General features: G+C 48.7%; 1 protein-coding gene across 15 annotated transcripts in view; it reads left to right on the forward strand.

Annotated features, from left to right (window-relative positions):
- Positions 1–15,930, forward strand: part of drosha (drosha ribonuclease III) — a 179,746-nt gene that overhangs the window by 96,263 nt on the left and 67,553 nt on the right. For 13 of the 15 annotated variants that reach the window (XM_061804976.1, XM_061804975.1, XM_061804974.1 and 10 more), the window contains 13 exons: positions 30–288; positions 640–781; positions 1,169–1,329; positions 1,413–1,493; positions 1,899–1,985; positions 2,074–2,160; positions 3,402–3,473; positions 3,564–3,626; positions 3,722–3,803; positions 4,044–4,118; positions 5,919–6,088; positions 8,084–8,208; positions 12,308–12,407. In XM_061804976.1, the coding sequence (XP_061660960.1) occupies positions 30–288; positions 640–781; positions 1,169–1,329; positions 1,413–1,493; positions 1,899–1,985; positions 2,074–2,160; positions 3,402–3,473; positions 3,564–3,626; positions 3,722–3,803; positions 4,044–4,118; positions 5,919–6,088; positions 8,084–8,208; positions 12,308–12,407 (1,504 nt within the window). The remainder of the gene's footprint in view (positions 1–29; positions 289–639; positions 782–1,168; positions 1,330–1,412; positions 1,494–1,898; positions 1,986–2,073; positions 2,161–3,401; positions 3,474–3,563; positions 3,627–3,721; positions 3,804–4,043; positions 4,119–5,918; positions 6,089–8,083; positions 8,209–12,307; positions 12,408–15,930) is intronic. The other 2 variants (XM_061804988.1, XM_061804985.1) reach the window with 1 other exon arrangement.

Consider the following 15,930-nt stretch of genomic DNA (forward strand, 5'->3'; position numbering starts at 1 on the left):
TTTATTTTTCATCATCCTCCCGTCCGAAGTCGCTCGACCAGCAGAGACAGGAAGCGCGGTCGCTGGGAGGAGGAGCGGGACCGCCAGTCCGAGTGCTCGTCGGTTCCGAGCCGAGACCGCGGCTACTCCTCGGGCCGGAGCAGAGATTCCGAGGAGGGCGGCGAGCGAGAGCGAGGACAAGCCGAACGGGCGGAGGATGAGAAGGACGACGACGACCTGCTGAAGCCCGCCTGGATCCGCTGCACTCACGCCGAGAACTTCTACTCCAACGACCCGATGGATCAAGTGGTATCCGCTCCAATTATTGGCGTTCCGTTCAGTCGCCACTTCCACATTTCGTGTCCGGGGAAGTCGTACTTTGAGTGAACCCGCGGCCGCTTAAGCCGTAATTGGTCTCAAGAAAGTCTGGTGGTGGGATACATTGCGACTGTTTAAAGATGTTTGTAAAAGTTGCAGCGTTGCAGAATCTTTGCCGGATGTGAGTTTTTGAAAAAATTATCAGTAAAATAACTTTGGGCCATAGTTTGTGGGCATTTATTTTGGCGTAATGTTAAATACTCTCCTTTTTTTTTTTTTTAGGTATTCACGCCAAATATTACAGTATAAATTATTATTATTTTTTTTTTCAATTCCCCGCAGGGAGATTCAACCGTCGTCGGCACGAGTAAACTGCGAGCCCTCTACGAGCGCTTTGAGGAGGAGCTGGGGAAGAGGCAGACGAGGGCCAAGGAGTCGCGACCCAAGTGGGAGCCGCCCAAGACCAAACTGGACGAGGATCCCGGTGCGGACATCCGATCGACCGCTCGTTTCCCCCGGCCACAAATGCGCGGCTGGAAATTTGACAATTTGGCTACATTGCGCTGAAAATGACTGACGATTATTTATGTCTTTGCACTTGCTATATAGTGACAAGTCGTACAATTTATTGCTGTTCAACTCGATGACAGGAGCGAGATTGAATTTGGCTAATTTGTGAGTAAAATGAGGCGAGATCGTCGTTGTTTATGGAGAGAGTGATTTGCTCCAACGGCAAAAAAAAAAAAAATCACTGATAGACATCTTTTTGACACTTCAAAAACCTGGTTTATATCTTGACATTCTTAATTTTTGTTTTTGTAGTTTTTTTTTAATCTTTCATAAATCCTCCGATTAACTCGCACGCGTTTAGGTGACAGCAGCAGCGAGTCGGAGTGCGAGTCGGACGGCGAGGGAAGCTCTTGCTCCAGCGGCTCGGACTCGGAGCTGTTCGACGTCATCGCCGAGATCAAGAGGAAGAAAGCGCACCCGGATCGACTTCACGAGGAGCTGTGGTACAACGACCCGGGACAGGTCCGCTTCTCGACCTTCGTCCTCGGTTCTATAACCTTACCGTGGCGAAGTGACCCATCGGTGGCCCTTTTCTTTGTTCCCAGATGAACGACGGTCCTCTGTGCAAGTGCAGCGCCAAGGCCCGACGCACCGGCATCCGCCACAGCATCTACCCGGGGGAGGAGGTGCCAGGAACATTATATTTCTCTTTCCCCCCCCCCCCCTTCCAATCCAGCCTTGTTTAGATTGTGGTTCATTTCTTTATTGGGGCTTTTGTGCCTCAGGGGGGGAAAAAAAAAAAAAAAAACTCTTAAAGTGGGGTGTGTCGGCTCCCTCTAGTGGTAAAGAATATATGCTACTACACCAGTTGCATTTACATGTAATCTTTCCGATGTTTATTGGGCTGAAGAAATGAATCCATAGAGGTGCAATATATTTTCAAACTGCACACTTTTTAAGATGTAAAAATTGTGCAGGGTGAATTCATTACACTTTTTTTTTTTTTTTTTAAGCCTCCCTCTTATTTGTTGTTTTTAAGTTGAGTTTTCTAGCAATTTTGAACTTTTAACATTTTGCTTTTCGCTTTCCAGCCCGTCAAATTGTGTCGCGGGATGAACAACAACGCCGGGAGGCTGTTCCACTACCGGATAACCGTGTCCCCGCCCACCAACTTCCTGGTACGAACTCGATCGTCGACGTCGCGAGCGTTTCAACGGTCGAGTTCCGCGATGCCTGTTGCGATAATGTCCGACGCTTGCGTCCCAGACGGACCGTCCCACGGTGATCGAGTACGACGACCACGAGTACCTCTTCGAGGGCTTCTCCGTCTTCTCCCACACTCCGCTCACCAGTGTAAGCGCACCCGTTCCCACGGCAACGTGCCGAGCTTCCTACACGCGCTGGAAAGTTGTGGAAATGATTGAATCGACTGGGAATAATTGTGTGACGAAATAATTAAGTTGTTTTCCCGCTGCAAAGTGTCGTCACTCGTAATGCAAACTAATCATCGAGCGTATTCGATTCTTGAGTCGCATTCTGCAGCCGTTACATTTTTTTAAGTGATGCGAATGAGCTTGTTCTATCGCTGAGGGAGCCTCTCCGCTATTTATTGGCACTTTAGTCCGCCGACGTGTTCTCCTTAAAGTCGGTTTGTTCAGCCTGCGGTGAAATTAATTAGCTGTCAAGTCAAAACGGGCGCTTATTACATTTTGTCGTGTACACGACCGGCAAAATGAGTGAGGTGAGGAACTTCGTTGAGGGGGGCCGTACCCCTTACAGAAAAGTACTTGGCGCGTTATTGGCGGCTTCTTTTTTTTTTTTTAAATTGCCAAAATGTCAAACAATCAGTCACTGTGCATAAATGAATTATGAAAAATCAGAATGTGTATTGTGCTATTCGATAAGCCATTGTACATGCTGAATGACGTGGCCCATGTCTCATTTTAACAAAAGTTTGCGGACCCCTGCAGTTGGAAATATTTTAATAATCATCTTTTTGGTCAATGTCTTTTTTTTTTTTTTTTTTTTTAAAAAAAAGCTCCGTTGAACACCAATGAGGTCGTCGAGTGGAAATAGTTGAGGGTGAAAGTTTCCAGGCTGCCATGTTTTACCGCCAATTTGCATGTTGAACCTCCGGGTCAATTTTTCTCGCAGGAGCGTCGCACGCATTAGCAACAATTTGAACCGGATCATTTCAAGCCGTCTGCCTTTAAAAGCCGGGGGTAAACGCTCCGTGGCGTCGCGGGGATTAAAAGGCTCCAAAGCGCCGCCGCGTTCGCCCCGCTGCTAGTTAGCGGCGCGGAGGTGTCTCGCAGGTTAATCTCGCAAAGTGCCCCCGCTCGGACAAGAAAGGAGGTGTAACGGCAGAGATGTGGGGGGGGGGGGGGGGGGGTTTAGGCTTATCTGTTTAGCGTTTTTTTTTTTGAGTTGTTCCAATGAGCGCGAGCGCAGACGTACGCGGTCGCGCACGGCGCTTTGCCAAAGTCGAGCTTTTAATGAGTTCCCGCGCAAAGCCGTCACCTCGGCCTCGCGCGGCGCTAATGAGTCGCCGCGTCCTTTCTTCACGGCCTCCTCTCCTCCTTTCATCATCCCAGATTCCATTGTGCCGGGTGATCCGCTTCAACATAGATTACACCATCCACTTCATAGAGGAGATGGCGCCCGAGGTCAGTGCAAGCTCTTTTTATCTCGCCGGCCCCCTTTTTTTGTTTTTTATCCGGAGCCGCTGAGCCAGGCGTCTCTCCCTCACACCTCAGTGCCTCCTGAGCCGAGGTGCTAATCCTTTTAGAAGAGGCGAGAGGGACGATGGCGTCGATAAGGTGTCTTACGCGCTAAAGTCGGATTGGCTTGCTTAATGGCGGTCTTCATTGCGCGCCGCGTCCGCCGAGCGCTCACGCTCGTCTCTCTTCCGCAGAACTACTGCGTCCGAGGCCTGGAGCTGTTCGCCTCCTACCTCTTCCAGGACATTCTGGAGCTGTACGACTGGAACCTCGCAGGTAGCTCCCATCCGAGGCTGACGAGCATCATGTCGCGCCGCGATTCCCCGTCGCGTCCTTCGGCGAGGTTTCGGAAGCACGTACCTATGAAATCAATTCCTGGTCCCGCCCTAAAACCTCATTGCAGAGTGGAAAACGTGTAAAAATTCTCACCAACTGCCCTTTGGAATTTCAAGTCCTTCCTTATGATTCTTGTGAAATGGCGGATTTCTAACCAAGCCTTTTTTTTTCTACCCCCAGGCCCAGATTGGGAGATCAACTCTGGCGGATGCCAGCGCTTCCACTTCATGCCTCGTTTTGTCCGCTTCCTACCCGGTGAGTCGTGAATATCGCCTTCTTCCCTTCTTTGTCTCAATCTGTTGGTCAGCAGGTTCTTCTTGTCCAGCTCGGCTATTTTTTCATCCACCCGTGCATTTACCACCAGTTGATTTTTGAAGCTGAACCGAGTCCATTCCTGGAAAGGGAGTAGTACGTCCCTTTACGCACTAGGTGGCGCAGCTGCACCGCCACACTATCTTCTCCCCACTGGCCGGTTGTTATGGCAGCGGCGCCACCTACCTGCCTTCAATCAATAAACAATTTCTCCACACCCCCCATTCGACTGTCCCCTCGCACGTACACGTTTCCTGTCACAAAGAGGCCGAAACCGCTCCATCGCAGCGTTTTCCACTGAGAGTGGGTGGGTGGGCGGGAATTTGTTCGCGTCCTAATGCGTTTCCCAGCAGCCAGTGCGCAGCGTGCGTGTCCACGTGCGGACGCGGTTGGATGGGGGCGGGGGCTCACTCATTGTTGCATAAGTGGTCTCTTAAGCCCGCTTCACTTGACCCATGACCTCAATGCTTTCATTTAACCATTCCCTTGCATTTAGATTTATGTTGTTGCACTTGTGAGTGTGTGCGTGTGTGTATATATATATATATGGCTGACGATGTGCTTGGGCTCACGCGTGCGGCTGCTTGTCAGTGCGTTAGGTTTTTTTTTTTTTTTTTTTTTTTTTTACATTGAAGTGGCAAAGAGCGACATCAGCCTTGATTTGGGAGAGAAATACCAAATAATGCAAATAATATGCGTGTGCTAAAGCGTTTGAAAATGTGTGACTTTGATGGAGGTTTGGGGGGGAAACTCTTATTCTTTTCTTTCAAATATATGAATACATGCATGCCTTCAATGCCACTCGCATCAATAGATTTGGATTCTTTTCAAATATTTCCTTCAATGTTAACCATTCCCGAGTATTTTTAAGTGCCGTGTATCCACTCTCTGGATTGTTACGCGAACATGATAACTTCCTGTTTTTGGAGCCAAAGTGCAAAGTTGGAACAGTGGTGGTACGATTTCAAAACGGCCCCAAAAACCCGTATGAGTCACGTATGAATTAACTATTTTTGCTTTGTCCTGGGGCCTTTTTTATTTGTGTGATGTCATCGCAGAATGCAATCGTGACCCCGAGAGGACAAATGGGACACATTTTGTTTTTATGCCTCGACATTGTTTACCCCACAGCGTATTTGTTTTCCCCTCAGCTTTCAAATGTTACTTAAAAACGTTTATACGCGGGAGACGTTGCAATATGGCGTTGATTCTATTGTTGGCACTGTTGTATTGTTCAACCTGTGATTGATTATTTCCATAATTCCTTTTGAGAGCGCTTGTTTTGAAATGTGACCCAGGTGGAGGATGGGATGGGATTGTGTCGAACCCGAGAGATTCCACTGTGTGTTCACGCACACATGGTGGATATAAAAAGCCCGCACAACGCTAATTATGTCAGAAAAAGCAGACTAGAACAGCTGAACCAACCCATTTAAAGTGTACTCAATGGAAGTCAGTGTCAGTGGGAAGCTATGACGCAAAATCAAAGCCAGCTTTTTTAGTTGTTTTTTTTTTTTTTTTTTTGCTAAAGGTTTTGTGCTAACACTGACAACTATTTGTAAGTGCTCAAAGGGGTGTGCACACTTATGCAACCACTAAATTGTAAATTTCTTTCACATCTCTGCTCAAACCTCGGTCTCATTAACGGTGGAAAAGTGCAATTTGCAATCAGAAAAACTTGCCCGGGTGCGTCGTCTTTTCATAACCACATTGATCCCGACGTACGGCGCGGCGTTTCTGCAGATGGTGGCAAGGAGGTGCTGTCCATGCACCAGGTGCTGCTCTACCTCCTGCGCAGCAGCAAGCCTCTGGTCCCTGAGGAGGAGATCGCCGACATGCTGCAGTGGGAGGAGCTGGAGTGGCAGAAGTACGCGGAAGAGTGCAAGGGCATGATCGTCACCAACCCGGGCTCGGTGAGCGGGGGCCTTTTTTTTCTTTATTTTTTTTTTCTCCAGCGGACGGCCGTCCAAGGGCGTCCGCAACCCGGTGTGCCGTTCCTCCCGGCACGCTGGCCTCGTATCCCCAAGGGCGTCGGTTGTCACTATCCTGGTGTAGTGCCCGGCGCCCCCACGTTAATGTCACCGTGACGCCAGCTCACCTCTGTGTCGGAGCAGCCGTACAGTAATTGCGTCCGGGTGAAGGTGATGCGCCGTCACGGCCGGGCTAAAGCGCTGCATACCAACGACCCGTGCCGAGCGTGACTTATTGAGTCGGCTCCTCCCCGAAGTGACTCTGAATCGGCGCTGTCAGGGTCGACGGTGGGAGGGGAGGGGAGGGGTTCGGCATCAAATCAGGGGACCCCCCCCCTCCCCCCCAATCGATTGCATGAAGACGTCACTTGTACTGCATCGAGGAGGGACCGACAGTTGATGTGTGGAGTCATCAGTGGACCCTGATTGTGGGCCCAGAGAGAGGGAAACAACCGCTTTACACGGACGGCCAGCGAGTACGACTTCAGATCCCCCACCCCTCGTCATGACAGTTTGGTCTTGACTCCACAGAAACGGTTCTGCTGTTTACCGGAGGTTCTTGTCTTCTTCCAGTGTCCAATTTTTGAAGGGTGACCTTCCACTGACCCAGAAATTTCCATCAGTGCCCCGACCCATTAAATCACAAATTACCTACTGATGCTATATTTATGCCCAAGCAGAAGTATTGGGACACATCCCACATCCACGAAGTGCAACTGCCAGAAGAGAATTTGGAAATGTTTATTTCTGTCATTTTTAGCTCATATTGGACTGCGTGATGTCACCATTGGTGTTTTTCATCCTGAAAAGATTTCACAGTCAATATCAAATGAAAAAAGTACAAATCCAAATCTGTAAAATATGTAGAAAAAGCAGGCAGCTATTGAACTAATTATCTGTAGGATAACAAAGTATTTAATCAGGGCAAATCCTCACATCATGATTATTCAGACCACACCCAAATCCAATACTTTTCCTCTATACACTGTTGTCAATATTACTCATTTGTTATTGCTGTTAGGTAAATCATTTATTTCACGACCTTGACACAAAAGATGTTAATTAATGAAATAATCACAAAATTCTTTGTACGCTGCTGCAATCGCGAGCTCGCTGCAAGTGTAGGTCAGCATATTTGCTTCGTCAGTATTAGTGCGCACTCATTAGATAGACGTGTCCTCTGCTGTGTTTGGTCAAGGTCTCACGGGGGGAGGAGGAGGGGGGGGGGGGCTAATGACTGCATTGGCTGTCAATCAAAGGCTAGTGATTATTAGCAGCATTAGCAGCGTGGACGTGCAAGGGCACCGCGTTCTACGAATTATCGCGAGCAGCAGGCTCCACCGAAGACGGCAGCCCACCTTTGGCAAAGTGTAAGTTGTACAGTAAATAAGTTTCTGCAAGTCCCAAGTTACTGAGGCAAAAATCCAGCGCATCGAGTCGAGCTCCTGCGAAATTTCAAGCAAGTCAAACGTTAAGTCCTGCAATTTAGCTCAATGACAACATCCCAACTCAATCATTGCCAGTCAAAGTAGAATTAAAGAAAAAGTAGAATTGCCCGTGTAACCAGCCGTTTGAAATATTTTGACTGGCATATTTGGACACCGGTTGTGCATGGTAGTGAATGACAAAGTCTTCTCACTCAGTACCTGTACTTAGTTAGCCGTTGTAACACATTGACAATTCATATTTTTTTGGAAATGAGTTTGTGTGGCGTGAAGGCGGCCAATGTCAAGGTGAGCGACGGGCCGCGGGCCGTCTGCGTCGCGGCCCCCTCGTCTCATCTCGTCAAAGGTGTGACGGGCTACCCGAGGATGCTCGTTCCTCCCACATACGAGCGTCCCGTGCGGCCGATGATTGAACGACGGCGCTCGTCGCCGAGCTTGTTTACACTCCCAACACGCTCACCTAACCCCCGTCTTTCGTGTTGACGCTCCCCAGAAACCGAGCTCGGTGCGGATCGACCAGCTGGACCGGGAGCAGTTCAACCCAGACGTCATCACCTTCCCCATCATCGTTCATTTCGGGATCCGGCCCGCCCAGCTCAGCTACGCCGGAGACCCTCAGTAAGATCTGTTGTTGCTTTGTACCTGCCAGGCGGTCGTTTAACTTGACTGATGAATGCAGATCTGAATGTCACAAATTTGCCTTCTTTTGTCTCGCTTGTTCATTGTGTTCGGTACAAAGCGGTCCTCGCTTTACAAGAGTTATACATGCCGTTCAATGGTTCTGCCGGGAAATATTCGTGTTTTTCCGTCAAAGTTTTGTATTTGTGGCCGAGAACACGTTCTCGTCCAGCTACTTAGATGTGGTGTTTCCATAAAATAGCATGCACTGTTTCATTCAAATACTTGGGATCAACAATACGGAGCAATGGAGAGTGTGGTAGTAAGGAAGTGAAGAAACGGGTCCAAGCGTGGTGGAACAGTTGGCGGAAGGTGTCTGGTGTTCTACGCGGCAGAAGAGTCTCCACTGGGATGAAGGGACAGTGGTGAGGCCTGCCACGGTGGACGGATTAGAGACTGTGGCATTGAAGGAACCACAGGAAGCGGAACTGGAGGTAGCAGAAATGAAGATTGGAGTGAACAGGTTGGATAGGATTAGAAATGAGCTCAGTAGAGGGACAGCCAAAGTTGGATGTTTTGGAGACGAGGTTCGAGAGAGCAGACTTCGGTGGTTTGGACATGTCCAGAGGCGAGATTTTGGTAGAAGGGTGCTGAGGATGGAGCCGCCAGACAAAAGAACGAGAGGAAGACCAAAGAAAAGGTTGATGGATGTCGTGAGGTAAGAGATGAGGCGATGCACGAGATAGGCTTGGATGGAAAAAGATGACATGCTAACGGGACAAGCCGAAAGGAAAAGAAGAAGCAGCATGCAATGTTTTCTACCAGCTGTCAGCCTCAGGTATTGACGACTGTGTTTTTTTTTCATTTCATTGTTTTATATTTATGACCTCGGAAGTGTTTTTCCAAACATCCAAGTTTGAGTTACGTCACCGCTTTCGGAACATCATAAACGGACGACCGCTTGATAAAGAAGAGACTAAACACAAAGAGGCTGCAGTGAACAATTCCTTCTCCAGTCCTAAACCCTAAAGAGCTTTTCTTATGCCTCCAAACGAGGGGACAGCCTGGTGGAAACAGTGTCTCACTTTTCGTGCATTTCTTTCCAAATCAATTGAGGGAAATGTGTGATGAAGCGTTTAAAATTTGATTTACCAAACTGAACCCGGGTCCTCCTCGACGTAAACGGGACTCAATGTTATTCTTGAAGTAATTCAGGATCGTGTTTGAATGGAATCTGAGAAACCGTGTGGTCGGACCCGGCCTAAATGTCATCCGGCTCGTTTCAGCTTGTTCTCGTTCGGCGGCGTTTTCCCCGGATGCCCAGCGCGGTCCCCCTCTGTGAAGCACTCGCTTACCGGGAGGTGGAGAGTTTGCGCAAGGCAAAAGCGCGGGCAGACTGATAGATTAGAAATGGGAATAGACGGCGGCAAGGACGAGCGATGTGACATTTTCACATGCGTCGTCACGGGCGCCGGGGCTCCTCCGTCTGGTGGCTTCGCCGAGGGAGCTTGCGCGGTTTATTTCCTGCACGTACTGATGCCGTGCACACCGCGCGGGCCCCGCAGGTGGGAATAGTGTACTGTGCTGCTGCATAATTAACAAAAACGATGTTGAAGATCATCAGAGCTGCTGTCCCCGAGGAGTTATGATGCAAAAGAGGTGTGCGAGAGTCGATGTCTTGGCTTTTAAAGGAGACATTTTATTTTCCACACTTGAAAACTATTCCCACTTTTGTCAAAATACTGTTGCCCACAGACTCAAGAATTATAGAGCTATGTTTAGGGGGTATGGCAAAAATCGGCTTGTTTCAGCCGTTAGGCTCCACCCCTCATACTGCTCGGCCAATGGCGAGTCCGTCTTTTGCTGTAATGACAAACGGTACGCCGCATCCTTTTCTTGCTTGCTTCTACTAGCGGACAAGACTTTGTGGACACGGCGCCAAACACAAATGCCCCAACCTCCTTCACCCTGCGAACAAATTTACAGAGCAATTATGCAAGTGTCATTTATAAGAATCTCACGCTAGTAGCTCACTTAAAGTGAGTGCCAGTTGAGATTACATTATCGCTTGTGAAGGTCAAATTTCAGGGTGCATGTCGACCAAACAACGGAGTGGTTGCCAGCCCACGTCGTTGTGTGTGTATATATAGATTAACAGTACGCAGACTGCTTGCCAGTCAGCGTCGGGCACTCATAGACAAACTTTGGATTGGTAGAGTCTTGAATGTTAACGACAGCAATAGGTATGTTCTTAGAATGTGAGCGGAAAAGCCACGCAAAGCATTGTTCGAACGTGCCAACTTCACACAGGAAGTCGGAAACCTCGGAACTGTGAGGCAGAGATGCTAACCACTAATGATCTCCTTCTGCATTGAGCGCGGTCCTGTGACATCATTTGGATGCAAACAGGAGGTCTATTAGTCAGGACTAATGTGCGCTCCCTCTGCATGACTCGCCAGTGTCCTCACCCCTTCGCCGCCTGCCCACTGAGCGCTTTCATCCCTCACAGGGCCTGCCGCCATGTCAAACGGCTCCAAGTGGCACACGGCGACAAATTTATGGACAGGCCGGGACGTCATTAGTGGCGCCGGCGCACAGGCTTCGCCCGCCGCCGCTAATGATCTGCGTCGCCGGGGAGCGCGTCGCTGTCGATCGGACGCAGCGTGTGACTAACTCGCTAGACCGAAGACGCCCCGGTGTGCTCTCACTCTCGCTGGACCTTCGAGCTCCCGTGCGGCGGTCGACGAAGCCACCTGTCAAAGGCCAGGGAGTAATGTGAAGGAGGAGGCGGCCGCACGGGAGCATTAACATTTAACGTGAACATTTCCAGCTTTGACGTGACGCCGCTTTGAATAGCGATGGCGGCCCCGGAGCAAGCCCGTCCTCGATGTTCATACGGGTGATCGGGTGACATGTTGTTGTGATTAGAACTCGTCCCGAGCAATCGATTTTCTCTCCATCCACTTTCGATAGTGCTTCTCGTTTTGGTTGCAATTGAGCCCGAGTGCCATGCCAGTTGCCTTTGGGCAAGAAAAGGTTGGTACGCAATGGCCAATGCCAGGGCATAAATAGACAACCAAGCATTCATACTCAACTACTTAATCAAGGAATCGGATAAAAATGTTCTGGTCCCCTCCCCTTCTCTGATCTTTCTTTGTTTTCACCACCGTGTGTCGTTAAACACAAACAACTTCATTAGGCAAAAAGCACCTAATAACAAATAACCCCTCAGAATAATTGTTGGAGGCGTGCGGCGGAAGCGTTAGCATATGCTAATGAAAGCCGGCGAGGCGAGCGCGCCGCAGAGCGCTCACGTCGGCTGTGCGGAAAAGGTCACGGGCGCCGACTGGGGACGTGTGGGCCTCCCAGGCTGGATATTCTTCTCCTCGCCGTCTCCTTTTTCGCTCAGGATGCTTCCGTGCGGAGGCGGCGAGCCGATAATCGCCGCCGTAAAGCCGTCTCATTCCCTCGCCTCGGTCTCTAATGAAGTCCCTGGTATTAAAGCTCTATAATTCTTCTATTCTGCAGCAGGGGCCCCCCCCCCCCCCTTCTCACTCACTCTGTATATCTCTGCGTTGGTCTCTCGCCCTTTCACTCTGCCCGATCGGCCGAGCCGCACCACCTTAACTCGCCACCCCACCAATCATAATTGAATAATTCTGGCTAAATGAGGAGAAAGTCTGCTGAATGGGAGCAGAACGGTCACACTCAGTGCATCAATCAGGAGGCCTGATTGAAAATGTGGGGGGGGGGGGGGGTCTCCACGGTGGCGACATGTCACCTTGCCGATAACACCCGGGCCCTCTCTTCACATGCAAATGAGAGCAAAGACAACGGCAAATGAAAGTGAGGAGCACGCGAGGTGGAGGGGGAAAGTCCGAGGCAGGTGAACTCTGCTCGGGGTTCAAGCAGCGGACGCACGAACCTCGGACGTTTGCCGCCCCGAAACAAAAGCAGCTAATGGAGCCATGTCTGCGGGCTACTCTCCAATTAAGTTGAATATCAGCCGGGCAGCAGATGAAATATTGATGTGTTGTTGCCGAGGCGGAGTTGGAATCCTTTCAGCCTCCCGTTTTCACTCCTCTTTCCTGGTTGCCAGGTACCAAAAGCTGTGGAAGAGCTACGTGAAACTGCGCCACCTGCTGGCCAACAGCCCCAAGGTTAAGCAACTCGATAAGCAGAAGCTGACGCAGAGGGAGGTGAGCTCACCGCCCCCAAGATAACGCACGGGAAATGTTAGTTGTTAACATTTACATCAAGGCTGCATTCAACAGAAAAAAAATTAATAAGACCCTACGCAAGCATAACAAGAAAATGTACTCTGATGAGATGTGACGTAGGGAGAAAGAAGTGTCTGAACTTGTTTACGTAGATGAAAATCCTTTCTGTGGCTGTAATGGAAATACATGGAAAATCCTGTTAAAATGTTAAATTAGAATAATCAGATCACTACGAAAACTCGCTTCCATTGGACCAGATAAAGATTGACATCGTTATATTTTGAAACAAGCCGGCAAATAAAATATTCACCACTGATTAGGTAACAATTACAAATCCAATCCACATAAATGGGAAAAACTACACAAGTGTGCTAACCTACCTGTGGCCTCTTGGGGAAAAAAAAAAAAAAAAAAAAAAAAGTTTTCGGACAAACAAGTGGATGAGTTTGATAATACTCTCCAGCCCTGTAGGTGGCACTAATGCACAATCACGACAGATGGACAAGACCTTTCAGTGTATTTGTGTCGATGATGATACAATACCCTTTGGCATCAATAAAATATCTGCCTACCTTCTTATTACCCATCTACCTAATTTAAGTAGTAATTTAATATGGTATTGTGAACTGAGTGTCCAAAAAAGTCCAAAATATAATAGTGAGCACCCATAATAGTCACAAACTCAAAATATCACAATTTCCCTATCTTAAAAGTAAAGTAAATATTGGTCTATGGGAGGAGGTTTGATGAAGTGATACATCTAGACTGTCGGCCAATTTTAGTCTGGGTTGTTAGTGGAAATTACTGAGTCTTTGCTGCTACTTGCTTCCACCCCTGGACCCCCCAAAAAAATTCTCGAGTCCATTTATTTTATTTTAGGCTTATCCTGTCAAATGAGTTTAACGTGATATTAACATCATAAGTAACACCAGTGCTGGTTTTAACAAAGGAACAAATCGAGTACCGTAATTCCCGGCCTACGGAGCGCACCTGGTTATAGGCCTCACCCAGTACATATGTAAAGGAAATACCATTTGGTACGTCCATAGGCCGCTGCCGTGTAAAAGCCGCAAGTGCCCACATTGAAATACGAAATATTTACAAAGAAATTACGGTACACAGAGAGCTTAACGCTAACGCCGTGCTAAGAGGCCCGGTTAAAAACAAAACATACTGGTAAGCGCCGACAGGGCCGGACCGGTAAAAGTCACTTCCTCGGCACATACATTCCACCGGTCCCACTCTTGCCTTTTCCCCTCAAGTGCCACCTTGCGGCCGTTAGAAGTAATGCACAAATTAGCCGCATAAACCGCAGGGTTGAAAGCGAGTTGGGGGGGGGGGGGGGGGAGTCGCGGCTTATAGTCCAGAAATGACGGTAGTTTGCTCTTTGTCGCCATTTCTAAATGACGCCGGCTCATTTTCAGTCTCATTTACACATGACGAGCTCGGCGTACTCGAGCGCATCTCGTAAATATCGCTCGTCTCTTTTCAATTAATTGTTGCTGTTCACCCCCCCCCCCACACCCCTCCTTCATTTTCATTCAGCGCGTGCGGCGCCGTTAAGTGCCTCGCGCCCTGTTGCCTCTTTTTTTTTTGAGTCGCGTTTGGCGCCGCGGCCACAAGTGCGAAGGTCAGTGCGGCGCTTTGTTTGGTGCAGGTGATGTGCGCGGACTTCATCTCCGCCCTGTTGCCCCCGTCGTCCTCCTTAGCCCCCCCCCCGAGAGACTCCTCGTCACACCTCGGCGGCGCATTCGCATCCCGTTTGACGCACTCGGAACCGATACGCGGCGAGAAGTTGGGCTCAATTAGTTGCTTTTCCGGCCAAGAGGGGCCTGAATGTCCTGCTGTCAAACTGCGGCAATTACACACCCGGGAAAGAAAGTGGCGCGTCTTGGCCTGCTCTGTCAAGACTCATGACCTCCCCCAAGGAGGCTATTTTCCATGTACAATATGTACTGTGCGTCAGCGTGTTACGCAAGAAGTAAACTCGCAGGTTTCTGTACAGTTTTGGGAGGACAACCATTAACCTTTGGCGCATTCTCAAAAGTTGACCAGAGATGATGTTCATCTGTTCTTCCCCTGCTTTTGTTTCGGCCATTTGGGAACTATTTTTAATGCTCTTTACTGCCATCTTCAGGACTGGAGTGACTGTCTATTCACCTGATAAGTGTTCCAACATTTTTGTCATTCAAATTTCTTTATCACTATTTTTTTTTGTATGCTACTGACTGACACAAGTACCTTTTTCTAAATTGGCACTATAAACTCACAGTACTCTTCATCCAAATGAATCAATGACTGTCTTTAATATTCATAAATGTCATGTTTGTTGTCCTGTTCTATTTTTTTCCTGAATTGAGTCGCCATCAAATTCCAAATGCTTGTGATTAACAGGTTAAAAAGTGTCTCCCATCCTTATGAATACGAAGTGGACATTTTTATCTTCTGCTAATTTTCTCTCATTGCTTATTTGAATAAATATGCCCGTAGTGAGCACTGTCAATGTGCTCCGGAGGCTTCTGGAGTAGCTTTTCTTTGTATTTTTTTCCCCGTTCCCGGGAGTCTCTTGACCGTACAAGAAGTTCACATTAGTCCGACGCCAATCGGTTTTCTGATGAACTCCACTTTGATAGTTTGCGAGTTCAAATCTCTCACTGCCTGCGTCAAGTGACACTTGAAGTCGTGTCGGCATTTTGAAAAGCGTGAAAAGAAAAAAGCCATATGGAATCGGGCCGCTTCCAAATGTCTAATATTTTTATATCTGGCACACGCCTTGTAAATACGCAGATGGGACCAACCCGGCCGACGCCAGCTCGTCATCAGACAAGTACGCCGTTTTGGTGACATACGCACTCGTCGATCTTTATCCATCTTATTTTCCGAGCCGCTTATCCTCACAAGGGGTGCTGAACTGGTTGCCAGGCAATCGCAGGGCACGTCGACACGAAGAGCCACCTTTAAACGCGCAAAATCTTCACCTGTCGCGGCGGCCGACGAAGTCATACGGACTGATTTGACGCTAATTCCGTGCGCTCGCGTGTTGCTTCACGTGTTCTGCGAATCCAAACGCATTCACGGGGGATTTGTGTCACTTGATATAGAGATGAAAATAAACTTGAATTGGGCATCTACAGTCAGGAATTTTGCGGTTTTTTTTTTTTTTTTTGATCTATTTAAATATCACCTGCATGGCTGCTTTCTCTTCCAGCCATATAATAATTAATTAGTACTTCTGACCTTGCCTCTGACCACGCAGCACAAACATTTCCATGTCATTTGCGGCGCGCACATCGCGAGCGCGCGTGCCCGTGACGGCGGCGTGGGCGAGCGTGTTCACTTTGATGCAGAGTTCAAAGTCGGTTTGCATTATTTATTCATGCCTTTGTTGTTCTTATTTCCTTTTGCGAGGCGAGGATTCCTGGCATCCCATTTGAGGCGGCTCACCGGGAGATGATTGCGTCTCGGCTGTATGTAACGCGCGCGCACACGTACGCCGACGTGC

Source organism: Syngnathoides biaculeatus, chromosome 19, assembly GCF_019802595.1.
Source record: "Syngnathoides biaculeatus isolate LvHL_M chromosome 19, ASM1980259v1, whole genome shotgun sequence".
NCBI classification, from domain to species: Eukaryota; Metazoa; Chordata; class Actinopteri; order Syngnathiformes; family Syngnathidae; genus Syngnathoides; species Syngnathoides biaculeatus.